Below are 27,794 nucleotides of genomic sequence, written 5' to 3'. Positions count from 1 at the left end.
CTCAACTTAATCATATTGGCTTCCAGAGAGATTTCAGGCGTCATCTGTTCTAGGACCCATTTTTTGTCTTTGTGGCTGTCCACAGATTCCTCAGTACTCTTCTTCAGCATTATATCTTAAATAAATTGATTTTCTTCCTATCTGCTTTCTTCACTTTCCAGCTCTTGCATTCATACATGGTAATACCATGTAGGGGTTTATAAAGCATAATAAGCCCTTTGAATTGTGGTATGCAAGGACTTGTAGCCTATACAGCAGTTTAACAAAGGATTCATATATTCTCTATCACAAGCCCTAGTCAGTAGGTCTGGCTACATCATTGTGGGCCAGCTGAAATTTCCAATACATTTTCAAAGACATTCCCACTATATTGTTTTATAGTAGTACAAATGAGATATAACTGAAGGATGTGTCACTGCAGCCAATTTTGATATTTCCAGGAGCAGCAGATGTTAAAGAACTAGTTGCTGCTGTGCAAAAGTACTCAAGAACTCTCAGGTTCAGAGCTGAATCCAATAGCACACACAAACTGTAATCCTAAGACTTCAAGGAAAATGTAACACTCATAACAAACCAAATGATTATCAACACCAAATCTGAGTCTACTACCATCTACTCAGTAAAGAGACTTTTTAACACAGCAGGATAAACAACACACTAAAAGAACTCTCAAGCTGTGCCTAGTCCTCAACAGCAGGTACAAAACTTCAACATTCAGGATATGGAATCTCCAAAGTCTGCTGCTTAGAAAGGAAGAATTAGCAAAACAAATATACTTAAGAGTTCTGTCCCAGTATTTCAGATACTTACATAGCTAAGAAATAGGAAGAACTTCTTCTTGTGGAGACAGACCTATGAATCTACTTGTGCATTATTTTAAAAAAGGAATGAACACATGAGTCTTGACCGCAGGTAGAAAAGGGATGTCCCTAAAATAAGGATGTCAAGTAAAGAGTGACTGTAATTTCATGGCCTTCCCAAATACCCAGTATATGACCCTTACTTGAATGGGTATTTCTCTACAAACTGAAAAGACAGAATCTCCCAGTAGTTTTATCTCCCTTTTCTTGATCAGTGCCAGGGGAGTAGACAGAAAGGATGGCCGAGCCTCCTCAAAGTTCATGTTTACATTATTTGATGCATCATATGACTCTCAAAATAAAACAACTGTAGTGGCAAATATGTTAAACGAACAACAGTGACCCCAACAGAAATAAAAGCCTACGCACTTGCCCTCCTTCTAGATCCATAGATACACTGGCATAGGTCATTGCCATTTTTCAGAGAAAATTTTATCCATATTCCCTTCTCTCCCACCATAACTGGGGGGTGGGCTCAGAAAAAGTTAAATGTTTCCTCTACAGTACACTGCTCTAATTACATTTTTAATTTCCTATTAAAGTAAATTTCCTACAAAGCTATATTAAGGTAGAAGCAAGAAAACTGGATGATGCAAATTACTTATATTTCTGTCTTCCTTACCCTGAAATGGTGTGGAAGCAATAAAAGAATGTTCTGAGGAAGGCTATGGCCTTCTCCTTACTAATTAATGCCCTACACCTAAAGCCAAAACAAGGAGCACTGTCTTCTGTTTCCCAGTCCAGACTGGAACTCTCTCAAAAGAGGCTCTATCACCAAAATTGCACTCATGGAGGTCACGGAAGAAACCGTCTTCTGGATACTATTTTCATGTTGCCTATGGTAAGAAAGATGGTGAAGATAAAGGAATTTCTCATTGGAGCTCTGTTTACTTCCTCCTCCTGTATCCTGGATGAAGTTTGGAATAAGTAGATTATCCATCTCAAAAGCCAAGATGTAACTGAATAGATTTAAACCAAACCAATATTAATGAATACAAAACTTTCAAATTCACTTGAAATTAGCTTTTTAATCTGCCTTGGAAATGTGAAACATTCTCAACTTGAATAGTTCAATACCACTTTGCAGAAGAATAACAGAAAAGTCCATTTACCTTCAAGAGCCGGAAAACTCTTACAAGACGACCAAACCGAAACATCCTGATTGTGTTAATCATAGGGTATGATGGTGTCATATTTTTAAAGAGATTAATAATCATGACATCTATAATTCCCAGAACTATTATTATAAGATCAAACTGATTCCAATGGTAATAGATGTAGGTCCTCCCCATTGCAAAAGCCTGTTAAAAACAAGTATTGCATTGATATTGCAATATCCAGAAGACATTAAACATACTCAATACTTCAGAAAATCCATTTACATACTAATTTAGAGCATACATGAAAACATACTATATGAGTATAGTTTATTTGTTGGGGATGCTTTGATTGTGAGTTCCTGCATGGCAGGGGATTGGACTGGATGGCCCTTGTGGTCTCTTCCAACTCTATGATTCTATAACACAGTATCAATAAATAGTTCCTAGCAACAATGTACAAGGCAATTCATACAGTGAGGCAAACTGCAGGAGCACTCTGATGTGTTATTATGAGGTGCAGCTTGAAACTAATGCACACAAGAAAATTTGGCATTGATTAAATACATAGGCAATGCCCTAGTGATGCTGATGCATAAGAAATGTTTTAAATAGTACCTTGGCCACACACAGACACACACACTTGTAATTCTCCACTAGTGAATAATATTTAGGATTGTAAAACGATAGTAGACCCTTCCCATATACGAGAATCCATTCCAGACCCACCCCTACCCCCCACATAAAAGGAAAAACACATATGCTCAAGCCCCGTTTAAAACAATGAGTGCAAGCTCTCGTTTGCGGTGGGGTGTGTGCGGGGTGAGTGAGCATGCCATTGTTTTAAACAGGGCTTGCCTTCTGCATAAGGACAAAGTTGTGTGGAGGAAAAGGGCAGGCAAACACTCACCCTGAAAGGCTTCTCCTCCGTCTGACTTTCTCCTAAGGGCAGTGGAGGAGGAAGAGGGGCAAACATTTGCCCCATATGGCTCCTCTGTTGCTCAGCCTTCTCCAAAGGAGAAATCTGGATGGAGGAGGAGATGGGTAAGGCTCTTCTACTGCTCGGCTTTCTCCTGAGCAGAGAAAGCAGAGGAAGAGGACAGAATTAATATTAATAATTTATTAATATTTAATTAAAACCTATCTGCAGCTTGAAGAAGTTTAGCCTATTTTAATTTTGGTCCCTTCCTACTGCCAAGTTGTGAAGGTCTGATTTATCCAAAAGGTAGGATCTAAACTAGTTAAGGACAGTGTCAGTAAACCCAAGGCCATGGAGTAATCCATCAAGAGACTATGATCAACAGTATTGAAAGAGGCAGAAAAATCAAGACAAATCAAAACAGAGTAAAGGCCTTTCGACTTGGCCAACAAAAGGTTGTCTGTAATCTTTGTAAGAATCATCTCTGTGGAATGCAATGGACAGAAGCCTGAAAAGGATCCATGATATAGTGGAAAGGAACTTGAGACAGCAGGAGTAAATGATGCATTCTAGAAGCTTAGAGAGAAAAGGCAGAAGTGAAATACGCTGGTAATTGGAAAGGGAATATGGGTCAAGTGAAGGTTTCTTTAGAATAGGGGAGACCAAAATGTGTTTAAAAGTGGAAGGAAAGAACCAGTAGAAACAGAGATATTAATAGAATAAAGAAGAGAAGGGAGGATTGAAGGGGCAACAGAAATTAGAAGACGAGGAGGAATCAGGTCCAGAGAACTAGTTGATGAATTAGAAGAATGCAACAACTTGCATAGAATTCAAAGATATAGCCACAGTATGTGGAGAGATTTTGTATCACCTTTGAGATTCTGAAATTTCTTTCTTTTAGTTAGTCTCAAAGATGCTACAAGATCTCCCCAACAACTTAGATAGTTCATCTATTGAAGCAGGAGAAAAGGTGCAGAATTTAGTCAGGCTAGATGAATGAGGTGCATAGACAGAAGAAGAGTCGTGAACTTCAAGGTTAGATCAAATTGTTTCAATTTTGTTAATGAAATGCTTTGCAAAATCATCAGGAGAGAGTGAATGAGGAACTGATAGAAAATAAGGTTTTAGCAAAGAATTAAAGATGGAAAAGAGATGTTGAAGCCGCCACTCATTAGCACTAATCAATAATTGATAATTCTGTTTTGCCATGGAGATAGCAGCAAAAAGGAGGAAAGAACAAATTTATAATGAATAAAGCCAGCCCATTCCCTGGTCTTTTTCCATGAGCACTTGGCAGCTTGAAACAGGAATGGAGAAACTGAACAATAGGAGTGAGCCAGGCCTGTGGCTTAGAAGAGGGGCAAAACCATCCAAAGTTGCAAATAAAGTTGAATTAAGTAGAGAGACTGCTGGATCCACAGAGTCCCCAAAATTTAAGGAAGAAAGGGAGGATAACTCAAGGGACATTTTCACATGGTGACCTATGTGCTTCCAAACCGAAAATGGTTAAAGTGTTGGTATCCCAGAAAAGCAAGCAAATTTGCTAATGATTATCACACACAGAGCACAAAAATGGGTTAAAAGCACATTACCCAGAAAAGAAAGTGGGTAGAAAGCGAATTTCAGACAGATGAGGACAAATCCCGTTGATAGCTTGGAAATACCTTTTTTGTGCATGCTCCAAACTGTCATTTCCACAAGTGCATACACACACATGCTCCAGAGAGGGAAGGGAAACTGGGGAGGAAAATCCTCTTTGCCCCAGAAGCTGTTTCAGAGGAAGGCAGGCTGAGGTTTCCCTTTGCAAACTCCCATAAAACCACACACAAACACACTAGAGAGAAAGAGGAGGCGTCTGGTCGATAAACCTGCCAGATTTCAGTGAGGGCTGAAACTCCCAGATGCCCTCCTTTTCCAGGACATATCCTCCATTTCTCCCTCCTGTACAGGAGGAATTCCAAAACATCCTCTCTCTGCCTTCTCCCACCAGCTGTTCCCTTAGACTTAAGGCTTAGAGGCTGCAGGAGGAGACCAGCCACACAAGGGAAAGAGTTGTGTGTGTTGTGTGTATGTCCCTTTAAGAATAAGGCTGTCTCCTTCTCTTCAGTCCAGCAAAGGAACCATGGGAAATCTGGGAACAGGGAGAATCCAGCACATGGTTTTCAGACTGCTACAATTATGCGAAGAAAGTGAATTCGTGAATGGACTGGAAATAAAAACATGGTATTTTTGCGAAAATGCTTATTCCCTGATTCACCTCACTTTCTGAATTCTAACCAGTTTGTGTGCAGTGTCGTCTGAAAAGCAATTGCGAAATTGTCCCTAATGCCCTGGATTACCCTGCATTGTGACCAGTTTAACCTTCCAATTTTCCCCGTGTGAAAAGGTCCATAGGTTAACAGAGTGAAGTTCATAAAAAGAGCGTTGTAAAATTTGGGGAGGAGGTGGATTATGGGCAAGCACAAAGGAGATAACATGGCGATCGAATAATGGAAATTCTTTAGCCTCACAGAGGTTACACACTTTTTAGTGAGAACTAAATCTAGACAGTGTCCAAGAGCATGAGTAGGAGAGTTGGAGCACAATTCAAGTCCAAAGGAAGATAACAGAGAACTAAAATGTGTAGCTCCGTGATTACTAGGATCATCCATATGGATATTGAAATCTCCTAAGATTAAAGTTGGAACTTGGTCTGAAAGAAAATTCATTAACCAAGAGTCAAAATCAGAGAAGAATTTGGCCAGCGATCCGGGTGGATGGTAGATAACTACAACCCATAGGTGCAGAAGTGAAAAGAGTTTAATAGAGTGAGACTCAAATGAAGAAAAACAGTCAGTCAGAGGAAAGTAAAATAGTTGAAATTGGCATGAATTAGCTAACAAAATGCCAACACACCCCTTCACCTCAAGGCGACTTGAATGGGAAAAGATGAGAGAGCCAAATGACAGGGCAGCGGAGGTTACCGTATCCTGAGGAGAAAGAACAGATTGCTTACCTGTAACTGTGGTTCTCTGAGTGGTCATCTGTGTCCTCACACATTAGGGTTTTGCACCTGAACAGACTCCTTTTGGAGGTTCAAAAGGTGAGCAGATTGCTGGGTAGCGCCATCTGCAACGACTAGAGTGCTTGGTATCAACTTCGGCTGATACACCAACTGCGCCCTTACCTGGACCAAAAGGACCTTGAAGCAGTGGTACTTGCACTGGTAATCTCTCGTTTAGATTTCTGTAATGCGCTCTACATGGGACTACTTTTGTATCAAGTTCGGAAGCTTCAATTAGTTCAAAATGCAGCAGCTAGATTGGTCACCGGAGCATTGAGGTTTGACCATATAACACCAATACTAAAATCTCTGCACTGGCTGCCAATTAGCTTCCGGGCGCAATACAAAGTGTTGCTTATTACCTTTAAAGCCCTAAATGGCTTGGGCCCGAGTTACTTGAGGGAATGCCTCTCCCTACACAATCCGCCCCACACTCTCAGAATAACTGGGAAGACATCACTAGACTACGTAAATACCAGGCTAGTGACCACTTCCCACAGAGCATTTTCCGCCGTGGCCCCCAAGTTGTGGAATGATTTGCCGGAAGAGATCCGTCTCATTACCACCTTGGATGCTTTCAGGAAGGCACTGAAGACGGATCTCTTCCAGCAAGCCTACCCACCAAACCTGCTGCAAAATTCTCACCTCTGTCAGTATTGTACAGTGAGCCTGCACCATATGCGGGCGCGCTATACGCGGCTTGAGCATACGCGCTCAAGCCACGCGGGGCGGAAGGGGCAGCACGCCCCATTCATTTGAATGGGCGCACACGCCCATTGCGCCCCACGCGCCGCCGTGCACAAGCCCCATTGTTTCCAATGGGGCTCGAGCATAGGCGGAATTCGCCTTACGCGGCAGGATCCGAAAAGGATCCCCGCGTAAGGCGAGGACCGATTGTATGTTTTTTATGGAGAGTTGACCAGCTGTATTGTATTGATTGTAGTGTGTGTGTGTGTGTGTGTGTTGTGCTATGTATTTAATATTGTTGAAATATGTTTTTATTGTTGATATTAGCTGACTGCTGTAATCCTGCCTCGATCCACAGGGAGAGGCGGGAAATAGAAATACATTTTTATTATTATATTATTATTATTACTCCTATGTACTTAGCATGCCTAATCCTGCCAATCTAGCTCCACCTTCAGTTTGAATCCATGGCAAAAGTATAGGGAACTGAAAAAGAGAAGGTAGGGCAGGTATCTGTGAGGGCACAGATGACCACTCAAAGAACCAGTTACAGGTAAGCAAACTGTTCTTCTTTGTCGTTTCTGTGCCTCACACATTAGGGTGACTAAAAAGCTTATCTACAGATGGAAGGCAGGTTAACTGTAGAATAGATGAGAGAACAGCATGACCAAAACTGGCATCCCAACATGACCTGGAGTCAAGCCTGTAGTTCTGGACAAATGTGGAAGGTTGTGACCACATAGCAGCCTTGCAGAGACTGGGAGACACCTCAAAGGAAGGCAGCAAATGAGGAGACAGCCCTAGTTGAGTGTGGGTGCACACCAACAGTAAGAGAGTGTTTAGCCAGTTTGTAGGCCAAGAGAATGTGTGAAGAAATAGGATGGCCCTTTTTGCGTCCACCATAACAAATAAACAACGAGTTAGTCAACCTGAACTCAGCAGAATGTTGAAAATAAAAGGCCAGAGCACAACAAACATCCAGAGTGTGCATAGTCTTTTCCAAAGGAGTGGATGGCTCTGGATAAAAGATAGGCAGAGTAATGTCTTGAGACAGGTGGAAGGAAAAAACCACCTTAGGGAGCAAAGAGATATCTGGTCTTAGGACTGCCTTGCCCTTATGAAAGACCAGATAGGGTTCATCTGAACATAGAGCAGTAAGCTCAGAAGACAGTCTGTCTAAGGTGATGGCAACCAGGAAGGCCGTCTTGAAGGACAGGAGCCTCAGAGATATTGATCCAAGAGGCTTGAAGAGAGGTCTTGTGAGCTGCATGAGCACCAGTGAAAGAGACTATGATGGTCCAGTGGAGGAATTGGAGGGTACAAATGGTGTAACGCCTTAAAGAATCTCTCTACTGTAGGTGAAGTAAAGAGCTTTGCACAGGGTGAACCATGAGATTGGTTCGCCACTGTGGCAGAGAGGTAGACTTTCAGAGAAGAGAAGACCAATCCTTTGCCCCAGAGATGAAGAAAGTGCAGAGCTGTGGACAATTGAGGAGTGCTCTGAGCACGCTCCAGCAAAGGCAATGAAACGTCTACATTTATAGTACAGTGGTACCCCGGGATACGAAATGACCGCGTTACGTTTTTTTTTCCGGCTTACGAAAAAATTTTTGGTGCTTTTCGGCGCTTTTTCGCACGAAATCGCGGCTTTCCAGCGCTAGCGGCTATGGCTTTTTCGGGTTGCGAAATCTTTCGGGTTACGAACGGCGCCGCGGAACGAATTAAATTCGTAACCCGGGGTACCACTGTAATAGGAACATATGGTAGAGTCTTCTCATGAGGCAGAGAGAACCCTTAAGGGCTCAGGGGAGGTCACTATTGGATCCTTCCGGATATTAGATGAAGGCTGTGTGTATCTGGGTGAAGGACTGCTCCTTTGGAGTGGGAGAGTAGATCCGGTCAACCTCGGAGTTTAAGATATTGTCCCCTGGAGAGATGGAATAGGGGGGCAAATCAAGGTTGCCTCAGCCAGTACAGGGCCACAAGAATTGCGTCTGAACTGTTTTCTGACAACATGACCACTACTTTCCCCACCATTGGGAGAGGGGGAAAAGCACAGAGGAAGTGAGATATCCAGTCCAGAAGAAAGGCATTTCCTAGGGAGTTCAGCCCTCTTCCCGCTGTGGTACAGAAGAGTGGACATTTTGTGTTCTCTGGGGAGGATAAAAGGTCTACTTGTGGCGGGATGTGATGAGCCTGAATGCTTTGGGAGACAAGGTCCTTCACTGGAGGGTCCTGTCATAGAGTGTCTGCTAGAACATTGTCCTTTCCTGCGAGATGGACTGCCACAGGATGGATGGAGTGCATAGTCTACCATCTCCAGAGCTGCAGAGCAAGGCAGAGAAGAGGCTGAGAGTGTGTGTCACCTTGTTTGTTTATGTAACATATGGCAGTGATGTTGTCTGTGACAACCTGGGGGTGGAGGTGGTTCTTGAAAGCTCTGAACACTTTGATGACAGCTAGAAGTTTGAGGGCATTGATATACGTGTGTAATTCAGTGGGAGACCACCAGCCCTAAACATGGAGGTTTTCATAGTGAGATCCCCAGCCTGTCACGGATGCGTCTGTGGTGATCATCCTGGAGGGCTGTGGGAACTGGAAAGGCATTCCTCCAAGGACATTCCAAGGGATGGTCCACCAATGGAGGGAGGCCCGCACCTCTGCCAGGAGAAATAGTCTCTTGGATTGTTGGTTGTGAAGGTGGTCAAAGAGTGACAGAAATAAGTTCTATAGAAGTCTGAACTTCACGCAGGCTAGATGAGTGACAGGGTTGTGGTCGATGCCATGAGACGTAAGAGCTGCTGAACGTCCTTTGCTGAAGGATGAGACAGATGGAGAACAGCCCGAATGTGAGACTCTGCCCTACTTGTGGGGAAGTAGGCATGAGCCATGACAGAGTCTAGAAATGGCCTGATATAGTCTATCACTCTGACAGGCTCAACAATGGATTTTGGAAAGGTTGATGGTAAGACTGAGATCCATGAGAACAGACAGGGTATAATGAACATCTGTGAACAGCTGATTTTGAGAGGATGACACCAGAAGCCTAGGTAAGGGAACACTTTTATCCCTTGAACCCGAACGTGTGAGAGCACCACTACCATACACTTTGTGAAACCCCGGGGGTTCTTGCCATCGTAAAGTAGCTCTTTTCGACAGCCATTCCCCATGTCTTTTTTGTTTAGAAGAAAGCCAACACTGTTGAGTGCTGTGCAGTTTGTCATTCTTTTACTAACCAGACACTCCATAATAGGTCTCAACGCCTTAAGGTTTTTTGTTGGGAGCAATCTTTGTTGGTGGCAGAGTGGGCATCCACTTCTAAAGATGCCCTAAAGTTGGTGCCCATATCTTAATTACCAAGGATTCCAAAGATGTCCCAAAGGTCGCAAGCAGCATTGACATCTTCAGCATCGCTACTGACCGTTTCGATATCATCAGCTTCAATATCATCCAAGGGTACCATAGAAACTACTCCTCCAACAGTGACCATTGCCAGCTCTCCTGTGGTCCATCTCGCAGGCAGAGAAGCCTGAAGCTCCAAAGGCAAAAAAGTGGCCAGTGGCTTCAGAGAGCAGGTCTGATATCGACCCTACTAAAGCTAAGAGGAAATACAAACATACTAAGCCCTCAAGTATGGCCCTGACAACTTCAGCAGCAGCTCTTCAGGGCCAGCCACTTCTGTGCCTCTTTTGGTCCCCGGCATTGGACTTGATGCCGGGAGCACCATTGGCGTTGATATTAGCATAGTCTCAATGCCGTCTACAGATGTTGAACAGAGGGTGGGGACTGTTCTGCCGCCACGCTGCCTCTCTAATGTTGCTGGGGGCTCTAGCTGCTTACTGGGCTGGTGGTGGTGATGTTGGGGTGAGAGTGGGCTGTTATTCTGCTGCTCTGCCTCTCTGCCGTTGTTGGACAGGTGGGAAATACCTTGTTAGGTGTGCAGGAAGTGGGCAGGGCTAATGCAAACACTTATATAATAGCTTTAGTAGGTTCCAAATGATCCACTTCACAGTTACAAGTAACCCATTTGTCTGTGTCACAGAGACCATGAAGCATGAAAAAGAGAAAGAAAGTAAGACCAGGAAAGCAGCCAAGGAGCTCTAATATGACCTGTTCTAGGCAATGACAAGGAACAGAACTGAATGGAGGAGCTAGGGATCTAACAAAAAAAGTCTCAGTTTAGATAGTTTCATTCCTTTCCTTGTCTGGGTGGCAGAACAGATTAACCCATTTCTGGATGGCTTCTTCCAAGGAAGGAAAGAAGGATCATGATTTGAAGCTTTGTAACAAGCTGCTTCTCTGTCCCCTTCCTTTCAGTTTCCTTTCATGACCAAGCTAAAAAATTTCCTAACTAGAGAAGAAAAGACCAAATGAGTACAAGTAGGATAGAACTGGAACTAGACACCAACATAAGAACTCCATTTGAAAAAGATCAACTGCTCTAGATTTGCATGGAGTGTAGATAAAACTCAGTCATTTCCTAGATGGACATTGTGAGGAATGAGTTCAAGGAACAAAAACAGCAATCATATAATATTCTGGTGTCTTGTGGGCAGTGCATTTATAGAAGATATATTTCAAAAATAAAATTTGTAGATAACATGAATGAAAATTGGTGCCATTTTACCACCTGGAATAGTAGTTTATTTATGCCATTCATTGCAAACATTTGAAAGTGTAGGTTTCATAAAAACATAGGGGAATATGGTTTTTTGTGGATTTTTCAGGCTATGTGGCCATGTTCTAGAAGATTTTCTTCCTGACATTTTGCCAGCATCTGTGGCTGGCATCTTCTGAGAATAGGGGAATACTTCTACAATATATAGGAAACAACAGATATGCCTTTAGGGAGAGACACATGAAGGAACAATGCCTTTCTGCAACAGACCTTAAATTTGGGGTATTAAAAAGGGCGAATTCCACTCATCATAGGATTTTGCTGGAAAAAGAAATAGCATGGATTCTAAAATTAAAAACTTTGGCCCTTCAGGCATGAACTATGAAAATTAGTCCCTGGATAGCTGGAGTTTGTCTACATCTGCTCTAAACAATACTTGGAGGATAAGTCATCTCCGCCCTAGCCTGCAGTTTGTCTCTAGTAAACATCCATAGACCTATATATTAGAGCATACATATTAGCTGTGATTCAAGCAGCTTTAAACGTTTGATTCCTGGGGCTTTAATTAGAAATGAATTCCTGATCTGTGAAAATATGAAGAATTCTCTTTGCTCATCACAGCGTTGAGGGAGAGAAATTTTATTAAGAGGCTTCTGGAGAAGACTATAATCATAGAATCATAGAGTTGGAAGAGACCACAAGGGCCATCCAGTCCAATTCCCTGCCATGCAGGAATACACCATCAAGCACTCCAAACAGATGGCCATCCAGCCTCGGTTTAAAAAAAACTTCAAAGAAGAAGACTCGTGGTTTGTGAAAACCATAATGGTTATTGTGTAATGTGTCTTTATGCTCTACTGTTTGTATTCAATTTCACTGGAATTTCATTCCTCAAGTCAACTTTTCACACTTTCTAATCTGAATATGTGTTCTTGATTAAATTGTATGTGTCAATTAGTAATCACAAGGCATTCAAAAGCCAGGACTGGGTGTCCATTGGGACACAGAACTTTTAAATATGCCTTGGAACACGGACTTCTGATACAAAGTTCTGTAGTCAAGGACATGTCTGCAACCTTGATCTGGATAAGGTCTGGATCATCTGCTATATTTAAACAACTGTAGTTGCATCACAAAAGATAGCAAATAATATCAATAAAAGGAGAGTAAGGAGAAAAAAGTAAAAAAGTTATACCAATATAGGGGGAACAGTGTACTATTTTATATTTTTAGCCTTTGCAATTTCATACACTTAGCAAAATGAAATTTAAATATTATTTTGTAAAAATATAAAACAGCAATAAACATTGCTATCAATGTATTTCATATAACCATTTCATTATATTGTTAATACCTTCAAGATGGCTTCTATTATGTACAGACACAGAAAGTAATAGTTGCACGCTTTTAGTTGTGGAAGATATGCTGCATTCACACTTCTTATTAAGGTAAGAACAATAGGAACACTGTTCAAATAAGTTATCATGGTACTTATATATTCAAATTCCTCCATAAACACTATTTGGTGACATAACCTTAGAAACTTGTTTCTGTACAGGAAGAAGCAAAAAGATTTGAGATTTTTGTTACTAAAAACAGAGGCATTTAGAATTTCAAGACAATTATTATTAGTTTCCTTTTCTTCCATATAATACATGACCAGTGAGGCATTATGAAGATTTCCCAAACTGGAACAAGTCCACCAACAACTGGAAATGCCAAAGAGATAACTGAAGTCAAACCAGTACAACTAGAAAGGCTGCAATAGTTGTCTACTTTCCCCACCATCACCAGGCAACCCCTTCCCTGGGGGACAGTATATTTATTATATAACACTGTACAAGCCCTCTGACATACTTATCTGTTGCATAAAAGAAAGGAGCATTAAGTGTTGCCACACAGAAAAATGAAGAGGGCTCTTATATCTTTAACGGTTGTGTAGAAGAAGGAACTTAAGCTTGTAACACAACCAGGTAAAAAGCAACACCTGCTGTAATTTATTTGTTTACAGTGCGCCCGCATTATACACAGGTGCGTTTTACACGGATTCCAGCATATGCTGGAAGCCACGATGGAACTAAGGGAGGCGCACCTCTACAGGCATGAGCCCCATTCATTTGAGTGGGGCTTGAGCATCTGTGTTTTTTCCTTTACGCGGGGGGATGGTGTTGGTGTTGGTCCGGAATGAATCCCCTGCGTAAGGGAAGGGAGGACTGTATTTATTTATAGTATTTATACCCTGCTCTTCAGCCACAAAGGCTCTCAGAGCAGCTTACAAATTTTTAATTAGACAGTTCCCTGCCCTCAGGCTTACAATCTAAAAAGACAGGACACAAAAGGATCAGGGAATGGCAGTGGGGAAGGGGATCAAGTTCAGCATTTTTCCCCCTCCCTCTTTGGCCAGGACCATGGCAGATGGTCTGGTTATGGAATGCACTGTTCTGTTAGGGATGAGAAAATTGTTGGAAGAGACAGCAACCTCTGCACCTGTTATTGCTGCTCTCTTGTGCAATAAGGATAAAATGGCTTAGACAGAGAGGGATTAATATCTTTTGTGTTCCTTTCCTGCTTGCTTTTGCTTCCTCTGTCGGCCACCTTTACAAAAAGCATTATGGGTAGATAACACTGTCTGATTCAGTTACAGTTAATTGACTGTCCTCTGTTGTAAAGAAGAAAAAAGAATCAGCCCAGATTGAGTCCTCTTCCTTGTGTCTCTCCTCTTCCTGTCTGCTCTTTGATGAGGGAGGATATGCTGCAACACATCTCCCTCCCATCTCCTTTCTCTTTTAGAGTAGTTTAGGAAGGATCAGACTATTTTTATTCAAGAATGTATTTCTTGAATAAGTGTTCCTCCTGCTGAGAATTCTAAACTTATTTCTCTGCCTGCAATTTGTTTCTTTCAAGCTCACCTTTCTAAAATGAGCACCTCTGCTTTAACTGGAGTAAAGACTCTAGTTCATTCCAGTAATAATTTCTCAATATCCATCCTGTCTAACAAAAATATGTCTTTGTTGAATTCTGCATTAATTCTGCTTTGTATCCACAATGAAACAGCACAATCCCAAGGAGTTCTAGCATCATGGTCCCCAGCATGAGACCTTATCCCTTATGCCATTAAAGGTGCATTTCTACCTCCAATATGGGCATAATACAAGCCCTAGCCATAGTCCAATGCTCAAATGAATATACCACACTGGTTTACTAAACATTATACTAACTTTGGTGGCTTTGTTGTTTCCTCTTTCACATTGTAAACCCAGTCAGACAGCCATTTCTTCATTGTCACCAGCGGTCCTTTGCTTTCCCAATATGTCTTTACTTCATGAATATTCATAAACCTACAATGTTTAAAGTAATATACAATTGAAAACAGAATACTGCACATTCCCCCAATTCTTAAAATTATTGTAATCCAGTATTAATTTGGAATTGCAGGGTACAGTGAAGAGTACAGATAACAAACAGCAGTATCATGAAAACACTAGGGGTATAATCCTGCATGTTTTTACTCAGAAAGAAATTGTGCTTCTGTTTGTTGATTCATTTTTATCCTGCCCTTCAACCAAATTTATCAAGCTTACAAGGCTCCCAATACAACACAGCAGAAAAGCAATGGGAGCAATATTGAATTACATTTTTAAAAACTCTTCAGGTGCCTGATAAATCTCATTTTAGAAAGCATTTTATGATTAGGTGGGGATTCTTTCCTGACTGTAACCACCTCATTCATTGTAAGCAAAAAGTATACTAGGGGTGAACAAAGTGTGCCTCATGTAATCCCATGTCTTTTTTATGGCAATCGACCTTTCTAGGCTTCTACAATCCCTCTTTTTCTGGCTCAAAATGGGGAGAATTGCCTTTCTTGGATGTCTCCAGGAGAGTCAATTCACTTTTGAAATATACTACAACCTCCCAATTCCACCACATTGTGTAAAGGGAAAAATATAGAGAGAGATTTCACAAAAAGAAGAAGTCTGTGAGAAATCTGGCCACTTCTGAGTTTGGGGCCACTTCCACATTGATTATTTGTTTTAGGGAGAGGTATAGCAATGAGTGGACTTTTCACTTTCCAGGCAGCAGTAGAGTCTGAGAAAAGAATTCTGAACTGAAGCATAAAAGTTTCAGCCTGGCCTCAGACATGCTCACCAGAACTTTCCTAGGTGATGCACCATGAAGCCAGCCTTGTTGAACTGAACCTCTTTGAGCTCCTCAGATGAAAACATGACTCAAAAGCTAAGGTTATTTAAAGAGATGCACTGAAAACATAAAGTAGGTAATATGATATACACAATGAAAATACTGTATAACAAGCTTACAAAGTGAATGCTAAGGAGTCCAAAATTCTTTTTCTGTTACATTCATTTACTGTCTTTTCCATCTCCGTTAGTTTTGTTTTAAAGCTTTGCCTAAAAACATAATTCTTATTATTCATTTATTTATATATTTATTATGGTAAAGCCACAAATTTGGTGGGGGTGGATTGCTCCTCTGGTCATACAGAAATGGATATTCACTGTAAATACTGTATCAACATCTCATTCTCTGGATGGGCAAGGAAAAGCAATTCACACATTCTCAGGATTTAGCCAAGCCCCAATTCCTAGGGTGGGAGTGGCTGCCAATTGTTTACCTCAGTGTTCACAGCACCACACAACAAAAGCCTCCAGTGCCAACTTGCTTATCTATGGAGTTTATCATACGAGAGGGAAGCGCCTAAATCCCGTGGATAAACGGGGTTTAAATCCATTAATATTCTGCTAGAGTGGGATTGTTTTCAGATGACATTGTGCAACTTTGGCATTAACCTGATATTAACACGTGCAAAAAGCAGCAAAATCGTCCGACTTTTTAACTTTGGGGAAATCCCATAGTTAAAAAGCGGCACAATTGTGCCGCTTTTTGCATGGGTTAAAGTCAGGTTAATGCCAAGGTGCCCCAACGTGTCTGAAAACAATCCCTCTCTTGCAGGATATTCACAGGATTTAAACCCTGTTTATCCACAGGATTTGGATGTTTTTCCTGTCAAAGGGTTAAAGTCAGCACACTGGGAAATGCTTGGATGTGTGTGTGTCTGACCATGAGCATCCAGCACTGGGAAAGACAAGGCTGGTTATGCACAGCTGATGCTCATGGGCTCAAGGACACTCTGGTGCCTGCGTGCACTAAACCTGGATGATGAAATATGTGTCTGGATTGCACAGGAGGACACTTTAGAGTGTGGGACAGGAAGTGATTGCGTTTGGGAGACCGCATGGTCTGAAGGCTATATAAACCCAAGGGCTTCCAGTAATTGCTTGAGGGTTGTAGTAGGAGTTGGTATTCGTGTGATCTGTATTATAGCGTTGGTGATTTGGATAGCACTCTGTAAATAAAGATAGCACTTTGGGAGACTTGGCTTGTCTGGTCGTTAATCAGCTGAAGCCTGGCATCGGTTGCTGAGAGTCCCGGAGATTCCTGCATTCCTTCAGTTCCTGGAAGACATCCAGTTGCTGTTATCTCTACTGAGGGCTGTGAACCACATTTCTGAATTTGCCAGTTATACTCTGCTATATGCCAGCATTGGCTATATGGCGCAGATGAGTTGCTGACATTTCCTCCCATGTGATAAACTCCTTATCTTATAATGCCTTATAAATGTGGAAGGCTCCTTCCACCCAGCAGCATTACAAAATATTCCAAAGATGCTGAAGCTGTGTACTAGTTGCCACCAACCACATCAAATGCAGCCACACATGTTTGGGTTGTGGAACTCTGACATAATCACAACATAAGATGCAGGCTTTCAAACACTGAACAACCATTTGCTTTGACACCTCATTTCCTAAAACTGCAGAAGATGCAAATTATCTCTCTCTCTTTTTCTTGTTTCTTGGAACTGGTGAGGGAAGGCTGATTGGCTTTTTTGTAAACAAAATCCTTTATCACTTGAATTACCCAGTGATCAATTTTCAACTTAGACATCCAAAATATAGCAGTCATCAAATCCAAGTGTTCTCTATGTCACTATTGCTATCAGCTATCTAACAGTGTCCTACTCCCCTTCTTGATTGTTGAAATCCTTGGCTTTTTTATTTAAACCCATTTCTATTCCACTGCTATTGCTGTAGTCATTCTGTCCATTGTAACACTTTCACCTTAAAAGGAAAAATAAAGGAATGGTTTTCTATCCTTTTTTTAAAATGGCAGGCACTTCTTTTACACTATGACCCCTCCTTAAGGACAACGGCCTCTAATATAAGCACTGCAAGTGAGCCATCCAATAGGGGCACTTTAAGAAATTCTTGTCCTTTTTATACAAATATAACTTTTGGGTGTAACATCAATTTTTTAATGTTTAATGGGATATTCCATTCTATGTCTATTACTTCCCTAATCACCTCCAGCAATGTAATTTCTACTGATGTTGGCAATGGCCTTTTAAAAACAGATAGTATTGTATTGTTGCTGCTTTCTTCCTCATTATCACTCTGTAATCCATTCAGGCACAATTCTAAGCCTATTTGGACCATTCTATTCAACAAGTTCTTAAATTCCTTCAGTGCAAATTGCCTATGTGAAATAATTTATTTATCTGAATCAGTATCTGTGGAATTGTCTTCACTGCTATTTGGTAACTTTACGGCATCCTCCATTTCTGATACTGAAAGGGCTTCATCATCATTTAAGTACTTTGACTGTTTTTGTGAATTTTTTCCTTTTAGAGAAGAATTTCTTCTTCTCTAACTCTAATACTCATGACGTTAGGTTTGCTACTTATTACTCCTGTTCCTCCTTTTTGTTTGATTTCACTGATTTACTTGGTCTTGCATTCCTTCCCCTCTACTGTCTAATACTTAATTCACCCATTTTTGAAAATCATTGTTAGAAGAATTCCCTGTAAATAAATCATGTGGTTGGATCAGGTTTTTAAAAATCATTTGCATTAAGCAATTCTGTAATCCACTGCAGTTGTAGTTGATGTCTGATCCACTGAACTACATTGCAATTAACTGTGTGGCAACAAAATTTAATTAATTTCTTTGCTCAGAACCTCTTTAATCATGAATTGAAAATCATTTGTACATTGATGCTGTCATAAGCTGCAACATAGCTTTGTTGTTGATTCAGCGAAGCTGACTGCAAAGTCAACAGAACATTTGTTAGAAGTCTCGTTAAATATGTTATGAAGGAAAACTGCCTTAACAAGAAAATAAGGAATAACATTCCCCTCTGCTGATGTCTCTCTGAACTACCAGGTATTTTCTGCAATTGCACAGAAACTCTGTTCACACCATCATTCTACCTGGTGTTTTTGTCTGCATCTTTTTCCCCCTGTATTTTAACCTTTGTTCCCAGCATGGTGACTGGAAGTGACTGGTGGAGTTTTCTCCTTGAGCCCAAAGCTCTGCCCAATGCAGTAATTCAGGTTTTCAAATATTATTACTTAAATTACATCTTTCTTCTTTTTAAATGCTTCATTCTCTGTCAACCTTTCTACTCGGCTTACTGGGCCGCCTGTGTTGCCTGGCAGGGAGGCGAGCCGCTGGTGCCGAGGGCAGTGCAGCCCTGGCAAGTCTTGGGTTGGCTGACTGGGCACTGATTGACCAGCAGGGGGAAAGGGGGCAGCATTTCCTCCCCCTGGCACCGGTCTATAAGTCTCAGAAGGCACCGGAGCAGAAGTACTCTTCATTGGTGGGTCTCACAGGCAGTCGGGGCCTGTGATTGGTGGACAAGCTGGGAGAGGTGAAGCTTCTACCCCTCTTAGCCTCTGACTGGTGGTTTGGCCTATAAAAGGCCACATGGCACAGGAGGACGGCGCCATTATCGTTCAGCTCTTGGTGAGGCAGGAGCTGAGTGGGGTGAAAGCTGGACTGGACAAGTGGCAGAGCAGCAGCACCCAGGCCCGGTGGCCGGTAGCCCAGCCTGAGAGCAGGCCGCCCAGCATCCAGCTGCCCCCTGAGGCAGGCATTACAGGCACCCAGCAGCAGCAACAACAGGCCTAGCAGCAGCAGCCAAGGTATCCTCCTTGCCCCCACTCCGATCTGGTGGGAGGATTTGGGAAGCCGTTTGGAAGCTAAGCAGGGTCAGCTCTGGTTAGTACTTGGATGGGAGATCGCCAACAAATATCAGTGTTGTAGGCTGTAAATCAGAGGAAGGAACCAGCAAAACCACGTCTGAGTATTCCTTAACTATTAATTTGCTTCAGCAGAGGCTAGTCATGCCCTCCAAGGTCGCCAAACAAGGACCAGGGCTGGCCCACCCCACTACGTGGGGCCAAGTGATTCAGCCGAAAACGTCCTGGGAAGACTTGGCTCCCAGGCTGAGGAAGCAACAGCACCCAACAGCTCCAGACTTACCAGCCCTTCCCCCTCTAGCATCTAGTGAGGATGCCATGGTGGGTTTGACCCAAACTATCACAGCTTTCTTCAAACAAGGGAGAAAAGTCAAGTCACAGGGGTGAGTGAAGAAATGGGGGTGAGCATAACAAGATTCATCCACGAGCAGCTCTGATTCTGCAAGCTCATCCAGCAGCTCGTGATGATGATGATGATAATAATAATAATAATAATAATAATAATAATATTTATAGCCCACCTCTCCCCAAAAGATCAAGGTGGGTAACAATCATAAAATCACAATAACATAGTTAACATAATCTGTAGCCCCCGATTAATAACTACAAAACATCATAAAACACAATCAAATTTACTAAAATTAATCTAAAATTAATGCTCATTAAAATGAGGCAATTGTGGGAAGAATGAAGTAACCACAGTTATGGGACAATGGGAGAACCCATCCAGTTCCACCGCTAGCTCTACCATAACCTGCTCAGAGGCCAGTGTGATTCCTGCCACCTCCTGGGAGGGCGGCAAACACAAGGACAAGAAACAAAGGCACACTGCTACTAAGGATGCCAAAAAAACTTCGCACAAAAGGCTCCAAGGACCAGAAAACAGGCATTGGCGAGTGCTCTGATCCACCCTGGGCAGGGATGACTACTGGTTGTGGGGGGCTGTATTCCCAGGACTACTTTCATAGAATTATAGAATTGTAGAGTTGGAAGAGACCACAAGGGCCACCCCGTCCAACCCCCTGCCATGCAGGAAATCTAAATCAAACAGATGGCAATCAAGCCTCTGTTTAAAGACCTCTAAGGAAGAAGACTCCATTACACTCCGAGGGAGTGTATTCCACTATCAAACAGCCCTTACTGTCAGGAAGTTCCTCCTAATGTTGAGGGGGAATCTTTTTCCCTGTAACTTGCATCCATTGTTCTGGGTCCTGTTCTCTGGAGCAGCAGAAAACAAACATGCTCCCTCCTTAATATGTCATCTCTTCAAATATTTAAACAAGGCTATCATATCACCTTAACCTTCTCTTCTCCAGGCTAAACACCCCCAGATCCCTAAGTCGTTCCTCACAGGGCATGGTTTACAGTGTCTTCACCATTTTAGTCGCCCTCCTTTGGACATGTTCAGTTTCTCAGCATCCTTTTTAAATTGTGGTGCCCAGAACTGGACACAGTATTCCAGGTGGGGCCTGAACAAAGCATAATAGAGTGGCACTATTACTTCCCTTGATCTAGACACTATACTTTTATTGACGCAACCTAAAATTGCATTGGCCTTTTTAGCTGCCACATTGCACTGTTGACTCATGTTCAACTTGTGGTCTACTTGGACTCCTAGATCCCTTTCGCAGGTAGTTTCATTCAGCCTGGTATCTCCCATTCTAAATCTGTGTATTTCATTTTTCTGCCCTAAGGGCAGTACCTTACATTTCTCCGTGTTGAATTTAATTTGCTACTCCTCCTAATCTGGTGTCATCTGCAAATATGATAAATATGCCCCCAATTCTGTCATCCAAGTAATTGATAAAGATGTTGAATAGCACTGGGCCCAGAACAGAGCCCTGTGGGACCCCACTGGTCACTTCTCTTCAGGATGAAAAGGAGTCACTGTTGAGCACCCTTTGGGTTCGGCCGGTCAACCAATTACAAATCCATGTAACAGTTACCTTGTCTAGCCCAGATTTTTACAAGCTTGTTTGCAAGAATGTAATGGGGAACCTTGTCAAAGGCCTTACTGAAATCAAGATATATTATATCCACAGCATTCCCTTCATCTACCAAGCTGGTAATTTTATCAAAAAAAGAGATTAGATTTGTCTGGCATGACTTGTGGCCATAAGTCGTGCGACACCTGGGTTTACTGTGTGTGTGGGTGGATCAACAGGCCTTAGAATTTCCAAAATTTTCACGAGGCAACCCCCCCCCCCCCCCCGGCCTCCATTTATCCAAGATGGTCAGGAAACAAATCCTCAGGGGTTGTTATGTAGATGTTTGCTCAAACCAAAAGGTGAGGAAGCCAGGACAGTCATCTCCATAAAAAAAGGCAAAAAAGAGCCCAAGACCCAGCTGGGGGAGAGGTTACAGGTTTTCGTGGGAGTTGTTGCCATGGCCTATCCTGAGCTGGCTTGGCACCTGGTCAATCACATGCTCAATGTCCTCAGGACCAGGTGCATTAGGGGAGAGACTGCAGCAATTGCCTATGAGATGGCCTTCTGCCAGTGGGCATCCCGGAGTGATTCTGAGAGGTGGGACCTCATTGAGAGCAACATCTGGTTGCTGGAAGTCGGCCCACATGCCAGGCTCAGGGGATTTTGCAAGTGGGCGGGCAAAAAGGACCCGCACAGGCTTGTCTGTTGGGAGTTCAACACTGGTAAATGTGTTCAGCCCCAGTACAAGTTCGAGCACTGCTGTGAGCTGAGCATGGGCTCAAGCTCATGTCCAGAGGGCTCCCAGCAGCCCTTTTGACAAGGATGCCCCATCTTGGCAGCCTCTGGGAAAATGGAAGGAGCTCCCAGCTCTGAAGCCAGAGGGTGGGTAGTCTGAAATGAGTGTGCTGTGGCTGCCTGGCTGCCATTTCACCTTGCACCAACACCAGTCCCTTTTTCAATGCTACTCCTTCAGGGAAGCAGCCTTCCTTCTACAAGAAGGCTTTACTTAAGGTTTCCAGATTCCAGCATCAGGCTCTCACTTGGCATCTGATGCCAGGAATCTCAAACGAGCCCGTGACGTGCACCTGGTGCTGAAGGCAAAAATCCAGAAGTGCGAAGCTGGCAGGGTAGCAGGCCCCTTCCCTGTCCCACCCATGCCCAACCTCAGGGTGTCCTCTCTCAGGGTTGTGCCCAAGAAAGCTCCAGAGGAATTCCGCATGATCCACCACCTATCTCATCCCTCGGGGGAGTCGGTCAATGATGCTATCCCCCCACAGCTTTGCTTTGTCTGTTATGCCTCCTTCGACCACATGGTCAGATTGGTCAGGTCCTGGGGGTAGAGGGCCCTTATGGCCAAATGCAATATTCAGTCAACTTTCCGGCTGCTCCCTGTCTACCCTGACGATTTCTGCCTCTTTTGGGGTTCAAATTCAAGGGCCAATGGTACTTTGACAAAGCCTTGTCTATGGGTTGCTCTGTCAACTGCATGACCTCCGAGGCCTTCAGCTCATTCCTCAAGTGGGAAGTTAAGTGAAAGGCCACATCCCCTCTAGTCTCTCTTTACCTAGATGACTTCCTGTTTCTGGGGGAGGCCGGTGGTGATGGTTGTGCCAAGCTTTTGTCCATTTTCCAGAACCTTGCCGCTGAGCTGGGTTCCCCGTTGGGAGCTGAGGAGACAGAGGGTCCGGCCATGTCCCTTACTTACCCTGGCATCCAGCTAGTCTCAGCGGTGGGTATTTCCCGCCTGCCTGAGGACAAGCTCCAGGCCTTCTGTTCAAACTTTCAAGCTACCCTTTTGGCTTCCAAGGCTACCTTCAAGGAAATCCAATCCATTTTGGGTCATCTCAATTTTGCAAGCCAGGACATATCACCAAGCCGAGCCTTTTGCATTCGGCTGGCTAGGATCATGACAGGGATAAAAGCAGCACACCATCACATCCACCTCACGGTGTCAAACAGGACCTTAGCCTGTGACTAGGGTTCCTCAAGGAGTACAATGGGGTCTCTCTGGGGCAGTGCCCATGAGAGCAGGGACAGGGCCTTCAAGTACACTCAGATGCAGCTGGGAGCCTTGGATTTGGAGTTTTCTTCCAAGGCCTCTGGTGTGCTCAGTGCTGGCCTGCTCATTGGGTTCCGTGACTTCACATTCCTGGAATTTTTATCCATTGTGGTAGCCATTCACATGTGGGGCGAGGACTTGCAAACAAGTCAGTTTGCTTCTGGTGCGACAACCAAGCCATTGTCAGAATCATCAATCGCTAGAGTTCCACATTCGAGAGAGTCATGCTGTTGGTCCTCCATTTTGTGCTTCGCTGTCGCTGCAAAAACATCACCTTCAAGGCCTAGTCCATCCTGGGCTTCCAAATTAACACTGTATCTCTCTCGTTTTCAGGAGGCCAGGTTTCGCCAGCTGGCGCCCGGAGCAGACCGCTCACTCACACCCTTCCTGCAAGATCTGTGGGAGGCTGGAAATCTGCTGTGATACAGGGTATCCTGTCTTCACTGGCTCCAGCCACTCTTAGAGTCTACAAAAGAACAATTTCAAAGTTGTCTGAATTTTTTGTGGCAGCGGGCCTCCAGGCCCATTGGCTTTTACATTCTGACACGGTTCTTAAATTCATGGTTTGGTTAAGGGAGGCTGAGATGGCATCCCAGACCATGTTGATCCACTTAGCCAGTATACGCTTCTTCTCCAAGGTTGGGGGGTTGGGGGACCTTTGCTCATCCTTCCTAGTTTGGAGGGCACTGGAGGGTGACACATATGGGTAGAAAGGATGGCAGGAAGCTGGTCTGTATCAACATTCTCACTAAGCTCTCTGAACAGATGAACCAGGTTTGCTGTCCCAGGGCCGAGGCCGGCCTGTTCAGAGCTGCTTTCATAACTACATTCTTTGAGGCTTTCATGGTGGGCAAGCTGGTGCCCTCTTCAAAATCTGATGGTTCCAAATGATCCCTGCAGAGGGAGGATGTTTCTTTTCTGGGCAATACTATTTGTTTAGTTCTCTGCAGGTCTAAATATGACCAATACGGGAAGAGATCTTCCATTCTGCTGCAAAGGCTTCACAGTTCCCACCTGTGCCCAGTCTGAACTTTATGGAAATATTTGGCATCCTGTGCTCAAACCAAAGGCCTGCTGTTCAGTCATGCTGATGGCTCTCCGCTGACTCAGTTCCAGGTCATGTCGGTGCTGCATCTGGCTCTGCACCATGCAGGGCTGCAGTCAAAGGACTTTGGAGGACATTCATTCTGCACCGGGGTCGCCACATCTGTGGCAGGATGCAGCTTGCTGATGGACTCCATCAAGAGACTGGGTAGGTGGAAATCTGGGGCTTATGTGGGCTATATCCTCCCAGTGCGGGACTCTCATGAGGGCGTGATCACAGCTGCATAGAATTGGAGGAAGATGCCGGGGGGGGGGGGGGCTGCCTTTGATGGTGGTACTTTAGGCCTTGGATCTGCTGGGCGTGGTTTCCAGCACTGCATAGCACTGGATTGGGAGTCCAATGGGGATCCGGGGGTGCTGGAAGCGTTCCGGTGTTGCCATTGCAGGGGCAGCACCGAGCAAGCGTCTCCAATGACTAAGGGTGGTGATGCAATTAAGCGATCAACTGGTTACTGAAGATGTGAATGGGCAATTAATCGGTCACCCCTTTGTCTTGGCTGTGACCAAGCAAATGGGTTTATTGATCAATATTGGTTGATGGCAGATCCAGACGTCATGCTTTGGTAGACCAACCAGCTGTTAGCAATAAAGTTGTGGCCTTTTCCTTCCAATTGGTCTGTTCTGTTACATTCTTGTGGCAAACCCCCTTACACGGCAAAGCACTACCAAGGATTCTGATTCGCTTTCACTTGAAATAATAATAATTTTAAAAATAATTTTAATACCCTGTCATCTTTTATTTCAGAGACATGCTGTATAGCACTCATCTGATTTGGGGCAAAGTTATTATTTTCTAGACCCACTATCTGTTGGGCAGTAGTCAATGAGCTAGACTCAGTTACCAAATATGGCACGATTTGCCTTTTCTCTTTCTCTGAATGCAAAGTCACATCCCCTTTGTCCACATCATTGTCTGTAGCCCTTCTTTTTTATGATTTCCATGAGTCCCTTATTACTCTTAATCTAATTTAATGTGTGTGAGTGAAGTGAAAAAAAACATATCTAGCTGCTGAGGCAGGAAACAAAACAAAACAAAAACTAACGAATAAGGTAAAAGGGAATAAATGAACATAACAGAAAAACAATCTAGGACTCCTTTCTAGACAGCTGGCACATGGGGAACAACCAAGTGTACATTGCTCCTCCTTGCCCATTCAGAGAATGCATATTTGATATACATAGGGAAGATATAGCAGGCTGACAAAGGGAATGCTAACAATCTTTTAAGATCCAATGAGATTCATAGTTGGTTTTGCTACACCAGAAAAAAGCAGACATTCCTCTGAATGTTGTTTAGAACAGTAACAGAATTCCCACATAAATTCTAAATGTAAAAGAACAAAACACATAATAAATAAATGGGTAAACTGGACAGAAATACTTCTAGAAGTAAAGACTGGAGTTATAACGTATACAGCAGAAATATAGATAATGAATGTATATTGTATTTCTGTACATATACATTGCGAACTTGGGATGCATGGGTAGTTAGTTATGGCCAATATAGCTGATCCATCAGATATGCGGATTTGATCATTTGCAGATCGTCATGCCCCATATTATTAAATGGCAATGATGTGAATGTGGTCAGGCTGAAGCATGTGTGTAGAAGTTATTGTCATGTAATAACATGGGGCATGATTTTTTCATATCTGAGGGAGGTCATGGAACTGACCCTCATGGATCCAAATCACCAATAGTATTTGAAAGGCAATATGTATAAGTTTTAAACAATCTATCATATTTGTTCAAACTGAAATACTTACTTTCCTTCAATATCAACATAGCTTTCAGCAGCACCTATTAATGTTTGGGCAGCATCTTGGTTCAGCATCCCGTTGTTGTACTGCTTCTGATAACTGGCCTATATTTGGAAAAATAAAGCCCTTGCTCAATTTTTTAAAAAAACAACACTATTCTTTTCTTTGTACAATGGGCCCTTGGAATCGGCTGGGGTTTGGTTCCAGGAAGCCCTCCCCCATGAATACCAAAATCTATAGATGTTCAAGTCTCATTATATACAATGGGGTAGAAAAATGGTATCTCATATAAAATGTTAAGGTTTGCTTTTTGGATTTTTTGCGGGGAAAGAAATATTTTCAAGTTGTGGATGGTTGAATCTGTGGATGTGGAATCTGTGGATACGGAAGGTCGACTGTAAAATAATATTTGCATGACAATATATAACAACATAACATATTTGCCAACTAGTCCCTACACACACAGACACAGACACACACGCAGTCCTATGCTTATTGAGAATCCCTTAATTTTTTTGCTATAGCCAAGAAGTATTGGTTAGAAATCTATACTATATTAACAATAGAATTGAATATACAGATATCATTTTGCCCAGAAACCTTTCTGTTGGGAATTGTAGAACAAGTGATAAATATGGGGAAATGTTATTCTACCTGCTAACATGTGCTAGAATTGTTTATGCCAAACATTGGAAAGCAGACAAAGCACCAAATACAGATGAATGGCTGCTCAAGACATACAAGATGGCAGAAATGGACATTATGACAAGTTGGATGAAGCATAAATATGAAGACAAAGCAAAGAGAGAATGGGACTTATTTTATAAGAAAAAAGATGGAAAGAGATAACAATTAAGAAATAAGATTGTAATCAGAATTGCTATTTAATGTAAGGAAAGAATGTAACTATAGGAGGATGATATAGCTTAGTCACAGGAAATAAGATGAAAGAAATACATACAAACAATAATATAAACTGGAGAGAAATTGAGTTTATTCAAAAGAAATGCCCAAAAGTAGGTTAAGCAACTAAATTTAAATGCAATGAGAACTATATAATCTTGAACTGGATTATAAAGTGTAAAGTCAACAGTGAGAATAATATATAGATAAAACAATTATTAATAATACTAAAGGAACAAAAAGAAAAGACTCAGGTGGTTGGAAGTTTGCTCTTTTATGTCATATGTTTTTTAGTATAAGCAGAGGTAGGTCATATTTAGTAGTGGTGTGTGTATTGTTAGGGTTATTGTCATTGTCGTTAAAGGGTATGTTATGTTGTAATGTGTCTTCTTGGTTTTTTTTATGAGTGTGAAAAAGCAACAATAAAAATCAAATTAAAAAAAGAGAGAATCCCTTAATTAACTCTGTTAGCAGAGAAGACATGAAAATTCTGTGCGTAGTGCTCCATTTGTGATCAGGGAGGGAGAGATGCAGCCCCAGCTTCATCATGCCTGGCCTAAATTAAGAAGCAGAGCCCTCCTTCCAGTCCATCTGCCTTGGTCCAGGTCTCAGAGGGAGAGAAGAACTGCTGGACTTGATCCCCTTCCCCACCACCATTCCCTTCTCCTTTTGTGTTGTGTCTTTTTAGACTGTAAGCCTGAGGGCAGGGAACTGTCTAATTAAAAATAATAATAATTGTAAGTCGCTCTGAGAGCCTTAGTGG

General features: G+C 42.7%; 1 protein-coding gene across 1 annotated transcript in view; it reads right to left on the bottom strand.

Annotated features, from left to right (window-relative positions):
- LOC121926322 (sodium/hydrogen exchanger 10-like) overlaps positions 1 to 27,794 on the bottom strand; it is a 587,624-nt gene that overhangs the window by 29,965 nt on the left and 529,865 nt on the right. The window contains exons 13-16 of the mRNA XM_042459209.1: positions 26,135 to 26,232; positions 14,443 to 14,562; positions 12,579 to 12,774; positions 1,973 to 2,161 (exon numbers count right to left, since the gene is read on the bottom strand). Of these exons, the coding sequence (XP_042315143.1) occupies positions 1,973 to 2,161; positions 12,579 to 12,774; positions 14,443 to 14,562; positions 26,135 to 26,232 (603 nt within the window). The remainder of the gene's footprint in view (positions 1 to 1,972; positions 2,162 to 12,578; positions 12,775 to 14,442; positions 14,563 to 26,134; positions 26,233 to 27,794) is intronic.

The sequence above is a fragment of the Sceloporus undulatus genome, chromosome 1 (assembly GCF_019175285.1).
Source record: "Sceloporus undulatus isolate JIND9_A2432 ecotype Alabama chromosome 1, SceUnd_v1.1, whole genome shotgun sequence".
Classification (NCBI taxonomy): domain Eukaryota; kingdom Metazoa; phylum Chordata; class Lepidosauria; order Squamata; family Phrynosomatidae; genus Sceloporus; species Sceloporus undulatus.
This window is presented reverse-complemented; position numbering and strand designations above follow the sequence as displayed.